This window comes from Ostrinia furnacalis, unplaced genomic scaffold (genome assembly GCF_004193835.3).
Source record: "Ostrinia furnacalis isolate ACB-3 unplaced genomic scaffold, ASM419383v2 OfSCF3542, whole genome shotgun sequence".
Taxonomy (NCBI): Eukaryota; Metazoa; Arthropoda; class Insecta; order Lepidoptera; family Crambidae; genus Ostrinia; species Ostrinia furnacalis.
In genome coordinates, this window is record NW_021133781.1 from 151,966 (window position 1) to 168,452 (window position 16,487).

General features: G+C 35.7%; 1 protein-coding gene across 1 annotated transcript in view; it reads left to right on the forward strand.

Moving 5' to 3' along the window:
• rg (A kinase anchor protein rugose) overlaps positions 1–16,487 on the forward strand; it is a 102,776-nt gene that overhangs the window by 55,257 nt on the left and 31,032 nt on the right. Inside the window, exons 4-6 of the mRNA XM_028311687.1 lie at positions 2,470–2,585; positions 13,126–13,238; positions 13,743–13,883. Of these exons, the coding sequence (XP_028167488.1) occupies positions 2,470–2,585; positions 13,126–13,238; positions 13,743–13,883 (370 nt within the window). The remainder of the gene's footprint in view (positions 1–2,469; positions 2,586–13,125; positions 13,239–13,742; positions 13,884–16,487) is intronic.

Consider the following 16,487-nt stretch of genomic DNA (forward strand, 5'->3'; position numbering starts at 1 on the left):
AGCTTGGGGTCATTGGACGGGATTCTACGTGCTCACGGACCANTGAGCACGTAGAATCCCGTCCAATGACCCCAAGCTACCCACCCCTATCGCTCGCGCGTGCGACGGGCGCCCGCAGTGAGTGTGCGAGCGCGACAGCAACATAATTACGCGCGAGCGATAGGGATGGGTAGCTTGGGGTCATTGGACGGGATTCTACGTGCTCACGGACCAGGCTTTAGTTATTATTACGCGTGCGTGGCGACTTTTTATAAGATGATAAAGAAATTGGCATCTATCTACTTGACCAGGCCTAAGTGAAGAATACCCACTGTGTCCTCCTCTTGTGTGGTCACTGGTCACATTAACGTCACATACACGGCTAATACTATTGTTATACATAATAGGTAGACCCTAATTGACTGCTAACACGACATCTTGTTGACATATAAAATGTATGTATAATGTCGCCTAGATAACTGATAAGTATTTAATAGATCATACACATCAGACCCAGTTTCTTCCACCAAATCGGAGTAGAGAGACGAGAAGAGATGTGTAAATAACGAACTCTGATTGGTTATTCGAAAAACATCTCCTCTTCGCTGTGATAGAAAACGGATCTTAAGAGTCGCAACGCAATAAACGTTAAAGACTCCGATACTAGCATTTTTTAAACCCAGCGGGATTCAAACCCTCAACCCAAAAACCTCAAACACAAGAAAGTAGTCCTTAACTTAGAGATTATTTTTGGTAGATATCTGAGTTTGTCCCGGTGTTTCTTCTCAGCACTTACCATAATGTTTATCACGTGCTGGTAGGGCCCAAAAAATATGGAGACATGTTAAAAACCCCTTCACGGCTACCTTTTTAAAATGAAACTTAACTGATGTACTTGAATTTGACTGATGTACTTAAAGGACAATGTTCGTTCTCCATACATTGTTCGCCGTTAGATCAACAGTGCCGAAATAATACTTTCTAGGTTCTAAATGACACAAATCTTTATGTAAGAACAATTATTCCTGGCGGACCAATTCTATAAACTTATTGATAGCCATGGACCTATAAAAAAAGTCGGACGGAGTCTCATCAACAAAATACTGTGACATTAGGATACACCAGCTTGCCTGTATGTACAGGCCGGCACGCACACATTCACACCCTGTTACACCACTTCGAGAGCAAACTTCACACAGTTGACACATTTAAGCAGCGAAAAAACAACACGAATACGACATGTCTTGTGTGATGAAATTGTGTAAAAACCGTTCTGTTCGAACAAACAAAAATTAAGGAATCACATTTCACAGGTAAAATAATAATCCAATCACTTATTTCCCGACATTAAAATATTGAAATTAATTGAAATCAAACGTCATTCACTCGAAAAAATAATACGTCAAAGACCAGTGTTCTCAGTTATTTACGTGGGAAAATTACCCGAAATATGGGAAATTAATAATGATTTTAGGACTTTTTAGTTATGTATTACGCATACTATGGAAATAAAATAATTTATCATAATTATTGTGTTTTAATGGGATATATTTTCATAGGCAAATTTGATCCTTCCCAAAAATGTGGAACTGCGAAATTCAAATTTTCTTACATTGATTGCAAGTCAGTGTCAGGTTGTATGTTAAAAAATATCTATCAGAGATAATAATAATATATTGATGATGCATAAGATTATGATTATAATGTACACAAGATTCGTAATTTGTAACTGCGTGAATTTTACAAGATCGGTATCTTATTGTCTATGATGACCGCAGTCAACATCACTATTACATGGATTCCTAACAATGAAGTACGGCATTGCCTTGTGCCGATTTTACATAGATTTTATCGACACAAATTATGGAACTTCATAGGATATGGAGCAGGCCACGCCCTAAAATGTCCGGATGTCGTCATAGTATTATGGAATACATATAAAATACTTTTATTATTTCATTTTTTAATCCTCAAGTGTCCGTTACAATCTAATTAATATTTAAGTATTCAAAAAGTAAGAGATTAATTTTGATACTTTACTGCTGTGCCCAGGAATCTAAGGCGGTTTCTGACAATGTCCTTTGACTATTCTTACCGTTAGATAATTCCTGGCAATAAGTGGTGACTGAGTTTGTTCCGGCGTTTCTACTCAGCACTTGCCATATGTTTGTCTCGAAGCGCTGGTAGGGCCCAAACGATAAGGAGACATGTAAAGTGCCCCATAAGGGCTACCTTTTCTTTTTTTTATTATTTTCTATTGACGTTCATAAGTGCCACTTGTGGTCTAAACTGAATAAATATTTTTGATTTTGATTGATTTTTTGATAACGTCCATTAGTTCACTTCTCCTCACTTTCCATGAGGTAAGAAGCAGGCCAAGATTTTTCTCGTTGTGGATAAAAAAAATGCCAAATCTTGTTCTGAAGTAAACTGAATACAGTACATTTAATTTCATACTTTAATATAAACTAAATATTGTTTCTGTTGCAGACGCGCGTCGATGATGTCCCCGCGGCAACTCATGCGCAACTCGAACATGACGCAGAAGTGGCAGCGCCGCGAGATTTCCAACTTCGAGTACCTCATGTTCCTGAACACTATTGCAGGTCAGTGACAACTTTATAGCAGAGAAATGATACGGAGTCACGAGGGTTGCGGAGATCCACACTTCAGGGGGAGTCATCAAACGCGCGTTCAACAACATTTGTCCACTACCTATAAATGGAATTGATTAATTATTTAAGTTTATTACCTACCAGCATGTCAAGGACAGAAAAAAGTAATTTAAAATAAAAGAATAAAACGTCACTTTTCCGTCAACCGAAGAAAAATATGGTTTCATTTGCTCTCTTCTAATACGAAATATTATGCAGAATCATTTATAGTTGTTGCAATTCGTGAAGGCGAATGAGCTTTATATGTGGTGGCTCGCTACTGTTTGTTTTTCAAAAGATTTGATACAAAAGTTAAAACATTATACCTACTATCATTATGTGCATTTACACATACACACACGTTTCGTGAGTTGCAAGAACTATACGAAAAATTGATACAACCAATCTATTAAAGTCCTTTTTGACTTTTATAGTTTTGACGGTATATTAATATAATTACGTACATCGGGTATAAAATAACGTACACGTCATATTCTCAAAATGTCATTGAAAAAAATATGGTCACTTTGTCAAAAATTTGCTGTCAAACCGCGACTCTCCCGTAGATTTTGTATAGCAATGGGAATCATGAGGTCGCGAACGAAATTATTTAGTTGAAAATACTTAGTTTTCGGCTTTCATGAGATTATTGCTTATTGGTGTCAACTACATAAGTAGGTACTCAATTAGGTTTCTTTACGCAAATAAAATAGAACAAGCAATATTCAACAGAGTAAGATACTTGAATGATCAAACGAACTTACCAAGTGAAGTTCGATCTAAATTATCCTGTTTTCGCCGAAGAGATTTAAGAGAATGGCTACTGGGTAACATCTCGCATTACCTCGGAGCAAAAAAATGGCTACTGGTTAACATCGCGCGTTAACTTGGAGCTAAAAATGGGTCAAAGTTACGCGTCGTGTCACAACGCTTATAATAAAAATGTACGAGCACTTGCACAAAATAGTTGTTACAACCAACCTTTTGTTGGGTCTAATTCTCGTCACTACACTGCACAACTTAAAATAATTACGTTTTTTGTCGGTAAAAACGTCCTGGTGACGTCACTTAAGCATTTTTCTTATACTGCGTGCGGTCGTTGCGCGTGCGCACAAAGGAATGAGACCGCTCGGACACCGAGCCCACAGCGTGGTAGGGGTGGGGTTGCCCGCTCTTTTGTTTTTTAATACTACTACGCTGAATATTGTGTGCGGATTGGGTTGTCGTACAGGGGTACTACATGGTAAAATAAATCTCGGAGGCGAAAGCAGGATAAATTTAAACTTGAAAGCATTTACAAAGAAAAGATATAAATTGTCATCATGACAGTCGTCTAGCTCTGCAACTTAAGTAGTACTTATTATTATTCTGTGCTAAATGTTTCATACTTGATTCGCACTTGATGACAGACCCTCGTCGTGCAGATTGTAATTGACACTTCAAGACGTAACATATTGCCGCGTATGATGTAAATCGAACGAAAAACCGACACCCGTAATACAGTGTGTCCGGGCATGTAGTGATCAAACTTTAAGGGCGTAATCTATGGACAATTTTATCGGTGAAAATACTTTAAATTTGGGGCTTGACCTATTTCTCGCATATTTACAAGGATTTAAGGTTTTAATTTTAAGTTTTCACCTCTTCCTTTAAAAACAAGTGATAGCGTGGGTAGTTTAACATTAATAAGCAACAATTTTATATCATGCGATAACCAATAAAATTATCTATTAGTAGAAGTAGAAAACAGATATAAGTTTCATACATTTTAAGGGTGTAAGAATGGATTTAATTAGAAATAAACATGATTTTTTTCACATATTTTTCAGTTATTTCCCAACACAAGAAAAACCAGGTCGTTAAGGTATGTTTTATTTGCATTGTATTATTAGTATTTGAGCCATTCTACAAAACGAATGTAAATTTATTAGTCTACGTCTATTAGTTTCGACGTAATTGTTGAACAGAGATACCCATTCCCAGCGGTTTCCATAGTAATCGGAATAGGTTGTGTGATTCTTTCAGGCAGTGCATTTTCACATGTCGCGTGCGCTATGGAAACCGCTGGGAAGGGGTATCTTTGTTCAACAATTACGTCGAAACTAATAGACGTAGACTAATAAATTTACATTCGTTTTGTAGAATAGCTCAAATACTAATAATAAAATGCAAATAAAACATACCTTAACGACCTGGTTTTTCTTGTGTTGGGAAATAACTGAAAAAGATGTGAAAAAAATCATGTTTATTTCTAATTAAATCCATTCTTACTCCCTTATAATGTATGAAACTTGTGTCTGTTTTCTACTTCTACTAGTAGATAATTTTATTGGCTATCGCATGATATAAAATATTAGCTTATTAATGTTAAGTTACCCACGCTATCACTTGTTTTTGAAGGAAGAGGTGAAAACTTAAAATTAAAAACTTAAATCCTTGTAAATATGCGAGAAATGGGTCAAGCCCCAAATTTAAAGTATTTTCACCGATAAAATTGTCCATAGATTACGCCCTTAAAGTTTGATCACTACATGCCCGGACACACTGTATAATGCTGAAATGTGTGCCCATACGCTTATGTTACTCAATAATTCGTTACAAGTGTTACCTATATTACTACATTCATTTGCTACTTGCTGAAACGATGCTCCTCTCTGATGGGATTAAATACATAATCAAACCCAACTGGCGTAAAAATGTAGGCTGCTTGAAAAGTTCTTGCTAAATTAGGTTACAATCACAATACCATTATGCTTCGAGCGTTCCAAAAAACAATATATAATTATTTTTTATCAATTTGGCAAAATAACTTTTAAATGAAGGACTTTAGTTCACAAGATATAAAACACTTTGTAACAAAATTGGAGGTAAAAAGGTCCCTTTAAAGGTGCAATCATAAAATGCACTCGTTTCCTGCTGACTCCTTGACCTTTCAAAGCTGGAAATGGCAGGTACCATAAATTGCGAACTAAGGAAAATAATTTTGAGGATAATATCTTTGAAAATATAAATATGTATTACCTAATATTACAGTATTTTCCTACTGTATGCAAATTTAGCCAGCCACCTAAGCAAACACTGCCGACCGAGTACTAACTGAATTCCACTATGATTTATCATTATATTATTTTCATAAATTTTTCATTTTCTAGAAAAGTTATGCAAACATCTGGTATTATACTTCCAAATGAAGAGCTCTTACAGGCTGATAACACTTCAAAAGACTTCCCTTTGCTTATATTATTAATCATTGTTAAGTACTTTCCCTTTGCATAAATATTATTCAAAATGCAACGCTACAATTTCGTACACTGCAGCGAAGCGATCGAGACCTCAAAAACCAAAACTTTATAGTATTCAATCATTGAATAGGTACAATTATTATCTTACAAATCCATGTCTCTGTAGATGCCCATGTCCAATGCTCACAACAAATTGCTCACGTAGGCCAAGATGTGTACGTTGATAGACTTCAATGCATGCAGAGGAAACTATCATGGCTGCGTCCAAACGATCAGCTATTTTCCAATAAACTGCTATGTTGTAACATGCCAGGTTATTCTATTGAGCTGGTTACACAGCCTGGTCAACAACTCGATAACTATGAGTCAGCGTCAATAGTCAATATCTATTGTAATACATTAGAAGAAACTTCACTCAAGTCACTGTATTCCTGCAAATTTTAAGTATGTTTATATCCGTTGTCTAGTACCCATAGTACAAGTTTAGCTTAGTTTCGGACTAAGTAAGACTAATTAAGGAGCAGTGTAAAATTTCGAAGGAATTATGTATTATTAAGTATTATTATTTCTTTACAACTGACATGACCCGCTACTATTGTAGTGAATCACATTTATGTTAGCCTCGTGTTTAATAAATTAAATTACCAAAGAAGGGCTAATCTGCATCAAGCTGTTGTGTCTTCCAATTATTTTAATTTTCTTTATTAGGAAAATAGGTTAATGTAATCATAATTAGATCTTATTCCTTATGAAGATGAGCAGCAAAACACTGTTTACAATAAATCTACAACATTCGAACGAGTAAAACTAATTCCGCTAACTTCATTAGCATACAATAGAAGTAGAGAGGCTACTTACCGATCAATTCGCAAATAACCTACATTAATGAGGAATTCCTCATTTCGCTCGGCTCGTAACGATGCAAATGCGCCAATTAACAAGACAATCAACTTATAGTACTTGAGATAATGGTTTCGTGTGCCATGTTTTTTCCGCGGCCCGCCCTGTGACGTCACATTGACGGTTCAATCGGTCATCGGTAAATAGGTAATTGACCATTTGAACGATCGGAATGAGTTCTCGTCTGAATGATAATTGCCTAATTTCAGTAAAAATTGTAAATGTAATTTAATTAGGTGACTGGAGTTGTCAGATGCAAGCGAGCGTAAAATTTTTAAGTAAGTAATTTTCTACTAGACGTAGATTTCAATAAGATTGTAATTTCGTCGTCTAGTTCATTATAAACATCTGAATTGAAAATAACATTTACTGATCGTGAAAATGAATGACTTCAGCCACTGCAAAAGTTCAAACCTTTAAAAAAGTATAAGTTGTATCCTAACTTACCCGGTTTGTTACGCTTCTGATTCGATGGTGTAAAAGATAAAATTGTTTCGTTTCACCGTAACTCTTACGATAAGAAGGCCTAGATGCGCAGTTGTATGAAGCGTTTGTAAAGAATATCATCATTTCATGCGTCACTTTTTACAACAACATAACTTTTTTCAATTAAAAAATACTGCGTACTTTTCTGAACAACACATTAGGTGACATCAAAAGTTCAAAATGTAAAGTATTTTTTACTTACTTGCGTACTTAATTGTCGCTATACCTATTAAATGTAATAGCTCAAGGCCGTAGCATTCGCTGAATTTCATAGTTAACACTAAAAGTGGCATCAAAAGTTGAAAACGTAAGTATTTTTTACTTACTTGCGCACGCATGAGTACTTAATCGTTATACCTACGTTTAAATTAAATAACTCATAGCAAAAACATTGTCGGCTACCTTTTAACAAGACCGTTAACCGATAAACCGGGCATGTTTCACTTAAGCCAATTTATTGTAACAATGGTTTTGAAATCAAGAATTAGAAAGCGAAATGAATAGAGCAATCTCGGACGCTGTTAGTGCCTATTCGATTATGTCACCGTGTTCTGAAAAGTTTAATTTTTAATAGTAAGTATACTATGAAAAATTATTATTTTGTAACCCTAGGATAGGCAGGTGAGTAAGTAGGTACATATGAATCATGGTGGTACTTGCTGTGCTTTTTAAAAACAATTTTCCCAGTTTTCCTTTACCACCGAACTCTTCGTAGATTAAAGCCCAGTTTTTTTATTCATAGTTAAAATAACAAATTGTTAAATTTTGCTACTAATGGTTAAATATTAACAAAATGTTAACTAATACTTAAAAAATGTACTAAAAGTCAAGCTAACCATTGTTCGATAAACATTTTTTTCTGATATTTAACCACTTGTCATATGACATAGATCTGTCAAATTTGACCATTGGTTATTTTAACTACGAATCAAAAAACCGGGCCTGACAAATCGAACAAATCTAGTAAAATATTCTCGTTCTTACAAGAAAGAATTCAAAATCTTGTTGGTCAAAGGACAAATGCCTGGTAACTTGTTTATTACACGTCAATTTGTGAATTTGCATTTGGTTATTCAGACAAAAAACAACGTAGAGTGTGTAAAACAAAAGAAATCACTGTCACTCGAAAGTGAAACGTCAGTCGCTTCATATGAGCACAACAAAAACTGTGTTAAGTAGGTAATTCCCCACACAAATACTGAAAACGACGTCAGCATTTCACTATGAATTACGTGGAATACATAATCGTTAACGTTCATACCTTTTCAATACTTCCATAAGATTCTTCCCCAGCATATCAGCCGTTGTTCGGCACACATGAATCACACTCACACTTTGCTGTCATTTGTTGTTGTTTTGGCGCGCAAACTTTTTGCGGAAAGGCGAAGGAACTCAACCGCACAGCCTATGCCACTGACTGATGCAGTCCGAAGCACTCACTTTCGAAACAAATTATTTGTTAAAGTTTGAATTCTACGTGTTTTTTTTTCTTGGCGATTCAATCGTGCGGCTGCGAAAGTTGGCAAGCGTTTGACGAGTGGCCCGCCGGTCGGCTGGCGGGAAAAGTGGCGCGTCACGTGACCACAACAATAGGACAGATGCTGTTGCAAACGTCAGATAATGACCGCCCTGATACGATATCTTGCGGCGGACGCTGTTTATGTATTAAAATATCACTCCAGGTCAAAGTTTAGTGTACAGACGCTTGATATCCTTGCAACTCAATGTTTCCTGGCAGAAAGACTTTAGAATACTGGCGAGTCTTAGAAAATCATTGTATTTTAATGAAACTCAAAGTAAATAATGCTTTGTGAGTAATATTCCACAATACACAATTAATTGTATCAATAACATGTCTTTAACACCTGTTTTAATAATAACATCATTATTTTCAAATATAATTGTTTGTTTAAGTATCACATGACCAGTTTGTTAAAAATATGTAAAGCATACATAAGTCATGCTCAAATTCATTACTGTCTTTACTAACTATTGACAATATTTTCTATTTACTTAACTTTAACGTCACAAAACTCTATCTAAATCAATAATTATTCCGCATAAATATGAGAATCTTTCGCATTACGATAAATTACCTATTTATCTTACATAATCTACACAATTTAATCGGTCTATGTACTCTATTGCCACTTGATATATAGTCCACGTGGAGACATTTATAACTCATTGTTACTTGTTTGATTAGACTTATGAGGTTGTCTTTTCAACCGACTTCAAAAAAGGAGGAGGTTCTCAATTCGACCCGTATGTTTTTTTTTTTCTATGTTTGTTACGCGATAACTCCGCCAATTATGAACCGATTAGAACAAATCTTTTTTCGACGTATAGGTAATACCTCAAGGGTGGTCCCATTTAAATTTAATAATAAAAAAAACAACCCCCAAGGGTGGAAAATTGGGGATGAACTTTTTTATACGCAATATCTCCGTCGATTATAAACCAATTTGAACGATTATTTTTTTGTTTGATAGGTTTTATTAAAAGGGTGGTTTCATGGGGATTTGGAAAAAATATTTCCCCCCCAAGGGTGGAAAATTGGGGATGAACTTTTTTATACGCAATATCTCCGCCGATTATGAACCAATTTTTTTTTGGTCTCAGTGTACTGCCTACCTTTATTGGTAACATCAAGGTAATAATTAGTTAACTAAAAAGCAAGAAATAAGTAAAATTTTATAAAAAAAAATAAAACCGACTCCAAAAAACCTACACTAAAACGTAGAAAAATAATTACTAATTACCTACTTATTTATTAGGACGAATTATTAATATTTATGTAGGTATACCATGATTGATACTTCTGGAGTCGGTGCCAAGATTATGAAACATGTAAAGTTTGCCTGCACCGACTCCAAAAGTATCAATCATGGTATACCTACATAAATATTAATAATTCGTCCTAATAAATAAGTAGGTAATTAGTAATTATTTTTCGACGTTTTAGTGTAGGTTTTTTGGAGTCGGTTTTATTTTTTTTTATAAAATTTTAATTAATAGCAATATTAGCAATTGAAGTGTGGAACTTTTATCCTATAACATACATTAACAGTTAGTGCGACGGCGTTTATGAGCAAATCACATATTAAATACTTACTCATTTATAACGTAGAAATTAACATTCTTGTGTCGGATGACCTTGGTTGGTTACTTAGATCTATCCTTAAAATCGTTGCCTAGGCTCTTTTGAGTAATTAATACTAATTATCAAGAATGTAGGCAAAATAACTAAACTGGAAACCCACTGTTAATGAAAATTATAATATCCACTGTTTAAATATTATTCAAACTACAAGTGCTACAAGCTAGTGTAAAAATTATGCCATAATAATAAATATTCTGCCTTTTGGAATGATGATAAAATATGTGAAAATAACGGCTCAGGTGTAGTGTGAGTTTACGTCAAATCCATTCGATGTCGACTGCGTAAAAAAATGACATATGTATGACGGATTGTACAGTGCCCCTAGCGGAAACTTTCAAGAACTAAAATTTTCATATATTTTTAACGCGCTTGCTAGTGACGTTTTGATGTAAACGCACACTAAGCCCGCTCTTCAATAGTATTCTGCGTAACACTGAGGTAATTGTTTAGACAGTAGCGTACCGCGATATTGTGTGATAAATATTTCTAGTAAACACTATTGTCAGTAAAACTTAACATAGACATGATATTTTCCTGAAATGTAGAGGCATTGTGTTCGTTCACGTTGTTGTGTTTAAACTAATGTACGAAACCTATGACTGACAATATAACATCCAATTCCTAAGAAAATGTAGGTATACTATGTTTTTCACGTAGTAGGTACTTATCTGGTGGTTTAACAATATACTTACAAATAACATAATATCAATTGATCTGACTGCTACTTACATTTACACTCGAAATTATAAACATAATTAAAATACCAAATTATTGATCTAAATCAGCTGTAGATTCGAGATCTAGCGAGGCTAGCGTCGAGATTGTAAGCCAAATCTTCCATTCTTTTCTGGTAAAAATTAAAGAGGATCGTTCTCCTGCAGTAGAATTTTTTTTTATGCATAACAAGGCAGGTATTTGACCACAATCGCACCTGATGTTAAGTGGGATGCAGTCTAGGATGGTACATATCTGCCCTGTAAGTGCTTATTCACTCTCGCCTTGAAGAGGCCCGGATTACTATAGTTTTCGGGAAAGACAGCAGCAGGCATGGTAAATCACCTGATGATTTATTACCATTATTACGAGAGATCTTTCAACTACTACAGTAGCCAATTTCATTGCAAATTACCTATTACTCCAAATTCTTCAAGGTTGTCCAATGGTGTCGCTGTCGTCACCGTTGAATTAAAAAAATAGCATTGTCTATTACCGATATGAACCAATAAACATGTCAAGGGACGCCCGAAGGATTTGTTTGGAAACGCTTTCGCAAACCGCAAGTGGGTCGCTATGGTCCGAGGCGATGAGGCGCGTCACCGTGGTTACTATGGACTGTAGTGGCGATACGCTATGATTCTGAAAGTAGGTGGTTTTAGATTCATAATGTCATAATGTTGGTTCCTAATGTCACCCAACAGACCGCCTCTGTGGTCTTAGGCTGAGCTGCACCAACTTATTTTAACCGTGACTTTATCCATGACCGGTGTTTTGTGTATGGAGTTTGACAGTCTTTAGACGTTTGTTAAAGTTAAACTAAAATGGTGCAACTCAGCCCAATAGTAAGAAGAAGAACACCTTGATTCTCCGTTATATTGTTTAGGACAAGGCTGGCCAAACCCAGGCACACGGGCCACTTTGAGTTAGCAGGCGGCGTGCGCTGGTATAAATGGCCTTATGAATTCAATAGGTATAGGTAGTTTTGCTTTTGCTGGCCCGGTGTCCCTGGAAAATCTATTGACCCAGCCTTGGTAAGACTTGCAAGCGTTGATAACGAAGTGGAAATCCATACCTTAATATGGATGTCAAATTATAAATAAGTAGGAATTAATAACAATAAAGATTTCCGTACTAAACCTACATTACCAGGATATTATACCATAGCTCGTTTACGGAATAATTGCTAAACGATAATAATATAATTAATCGTAAATTAACAAAGATTGACGGTAGATCAATAATTATTATCTATTGGTCGCGTGCCGTCCCGGAATAATTTTCTTATCGGAAAATCAGTTTTCCACCTGCAACATCCTATACAAAAGTTTCCTCATCATAATTAAAATAATTTAGAAGAAAGTGGCTAGTGTTAAAATTAACCAAGAAGTAGATAAGAAGCCGATAACATGATAAGCGTAATGGAGCCAGACAAACAAGAACGTTAGAGAAATGATCGGTACGTGACCTTAAATCAGTACATTACCATTTTACCATATAATATTAATATAAATAAATATAGTTTGCACTGCGCAATTTTAACGTAAACACACGATAACAAGCTCTCAAACGATCTCATGCTTCAAATTAAATCTGTGAAAACCTCGTAAAAAAATGTTACATGAAACCATTATGAATAAATTCTAAGACACATCTTTTTAAAATAAAAATTAGGTCTGAAAACCCCAATTACTTAGTTCGCAATTTGCAAAATAAAAAAATATCTTTGAGTGTTTGAATAATAAATAATGGAAACTAAATTGACTCTTTGGGAAAATCGCGATTTGACAGCTTAAAAAAGTATCTCAATTGATTAGTGGTATCAGTAAATTATTCTGTGGAGGGTAGTTGAATTGAAATCGTGGTCGATACTTTACAACTAGTGAATTGTGTTGTGTTATAATATGCAGTGTGTAGTGATAAATCTTCAAATGTAGGAATAACTAAATAGTGTCTTATTGCTAAACGAAAATATCACCTCCCACAGGACGGACGTACAATGACCTGAACCAGTACCCAGTGTTCCCGTGGGTGCTGACCAACTACGAAAGCGAGGAACTGGACCTCAGCCAGCCCTCCAACTACAGGGATCTTTCAAAGGTATGACTATTGATGCCTATTGGTACTTCTTAGCATCGCTGTCATCAAGAACAATATAAATTTTACATACCTACTAATTTTTTCTGCCGCTTCTTCTACCACCCAAAATGTGGTGGAAGGGCAAGCTGTATTTGAGATGTGCGTGTTCAAGTGAAAAGGGTATTTAATTTAGCTTGCTTTTTATCACAATCTCACCCAAGAGGTGCAAATGCGATGTAATGAAGCGAGTTTAAAGAAGCCAATTCACTCATGCCTTGAAGATTTAAACCTGCTTCAGACACAGCGATAATCGCGCGGTTGCTGGGCAGTTCTTGTACATTTTCATGAAACTGTAACCGCACGGTTACAGCTTCAGTGCCTCGCCAATGAGAACCATCCAGAAACCGCGCGGTTATCGCGCGTATCTTCACAAGGCTTTAGAGTTGTATAACTTCGGGAACATAGGGAATTCCAATCCTACATCGTAGTAAAGAAATTGAATTTGAATGTGGCCTTCGCCCCCAGCCCATCGGAGCCCTGAACCCGAGCCGGCGAGCTTACTTCGAGGAGCGCTACAACACGTGGGAGCACGAGTCCACGCCACCCTTCCACTACGGCACGCACTACTCCACGGCTGCCTTCGTGCTCAACTGGCTCGTCAGGATCGTGAGTGTTTTATATTTATTTCATCTTTACGCAAGACCTGGAGATCAAACGCGAAGCTCAGTCTGTTGTGGACGTCCTCTGCCCCATCCAGGGGACATAGGACCTTAAGTTGAGTAATCTTTACGCCACAGAAATTAGTCGAACATTGTTCGTTTCAGTTTCAGCCAAAAGACGTCGACCGCTGGGCAAAGGCTTCCCCCAAGTATTTCCAATCCAGGCTCTTCCCGCGACCTTTTGGTGTGGCACATAGTGGGGGGCCCGGCCGGCTCGTAGTCGAAAATAAAGCAAACTTAATACTATAAGTACCTACTTATCATGTTCTTAAGAAACAGAGAAAGAAGGTTTTATGTGAGAAGGATATGAGCATCTACATTAGAATATAACAGTCTACTGCTGGATATAGGCTTCCATCAAAATGTAATTTACCCTGTCTTCGGCTTGTCAGTTCCGGCTTCTGCCAACGACCTGTCGTAAATGTACCTTCATTTAGGTAGCTCCTATGCTATTCTAAATGTAAGTAATAGGATAAAACTTTTCTAAAGAGAAACACATAACATGATTACAAAATAATTCCTTCCTGAGCCTCCTGCATGACATTCTACTTCTGAACCTCTACTAATCTTCTTTCAATTGTGTTTGATCCCTTTATGAGTCGTCATAAGTGTCTAACATAGCACTATCGGATTATTTAACCCCAGACTCTTTGTTTGATTGTTGTTATGGCTACGATCCCACCACAAACATAATTAGCTTTAATGTACCTTACTGTATTTTAAGTAGATAAAGGCTATAAAACTAGCAAAATGTTGCATTAACGTCGCATAGTAGATACTTTCCCTTTTTATTTTATTACTCTAATGTGCTTTATTCTAAGCAGCACTCGTAAAACTAAAAGCAAAGTAAATGCGCGCGCGTCGTAATGATTTATCCCGCACAAAGCGGACATCCATCCTCCACGCGGTGTTGCCAGTCCTAATTGAAAACTCCGATCGTACACTTTTGTCGGCCAAATAAAACTGCAATTAACATTATGTCCTTTAAATAGAATGATTTAAAGGCCCGAGTAATTAAAAGCAACAACCAGACAATTAAGTGATCGCAAATAAATCTTTTCTTCCGGTAATTTAATTAAGATTCGGTATTATTAGCGTNAATAGCGTTCAAGGAATTTCACAATTTTATTAATAGATGATTATTGTTTGTGTATTTAACAAAAAACATGTTTACGATGATCCAAATGAAATGGTACACAAATATTTTGCTAATCGCTAAATTTGTAGTGTGACTCAGTTAATTACTGGAAGTTTTTACAAATGTAAATAGTGTCTATTTAGACCTGTTTAATTACTATGTCCCCAATAAAACACTAGTTAAAACATTGTACATATAGTAAAAGCTTTGCTTAGTTTGGGACTAGAAGTGCAGTGTAAAATGTCAAAGGATATTATTTATTATTATTGAACTTTTATATAGGCATGACTATAAAACATTATAAGAGTTCGATGTATCTTTCTATTTGATTGTATCTTGTGAGCTGTCCTTAAATAAATAAATAAAAACCATACTGCTGATGAATCATAGTTGTAAGCATAATAAATTTTGAGTTAACGGGTTTTTAAAATAATCGTGTACACTGGAATTTTTTCAATAGATTGAAAAGCAATTACCTACTTAAATGTAATTTTCTTTAGTCACAGGTCACCTACAAGGGGTGTTAATAGTGCGTCAGACAAAACAATACAAATTAAGTACATCCTCATCAAACACAAAAATAATTCTTGAATGTAATTGTATACTTCATGTCTCACAACAGAATTGTTTAACTATTAATTTCACAGTTTAGTACGCAATAAATAAGTGAGCCATCATAGCAGCCAAGAAATATTAACAATTATGGCTCCCATATCGCCATTATTTATAGGAAACTTCAAACACCAAATAGCCATTTAAATCAGATCGACTGAACAAATACGTTTCATATTTGGCAGGTTTCCAGCACTAATATCGAAACTAATATGGAATGCGTTGGGATGTTTTTGTTCTTATTTTCCGTCTATCTTTATCAGCCAAAATTATTTGTCAAAACTTTCGCTTGTATTCAAGCATACCAAACTATTACACATAGTTAGAATATCATCATCATCGGGCCATTGAGTCTCCTGTAGTGTCTACTACCCTCATTAATTTACCAGGGAAAAATGGACGATGGCCTAGGTATACCTATGCTCCCCAAGCTGTGTCTAGATAGGTTGTGGAGGCATAAACGTAAGCAAAAAAAAGAAATCAAATGAATAGAGATGTTTCCTGGGTCAAAGAGCAAGAGTTTTAATTAGTCCGTCAGTTAACTTATCAAAAAATACTCTACACGTATTTTTCACTTTTTCAAACTAATGAAAATTTAAAGAGATAAAACGCGCCAAAGTTCATAAGAAGAGGCCCGTGACGTCAATGCGTGCATAAAAGTGCCGCACGTTGTGACGTCGTGCGGAACTTCAACGCACCATAACTATATAATTATTTGTTAGATTGACAAATAAAAATATATGTGTCCAATATTTTTTTATATTAAACATGACGGACTAAAAAATTTTTTTTAGGAAACTA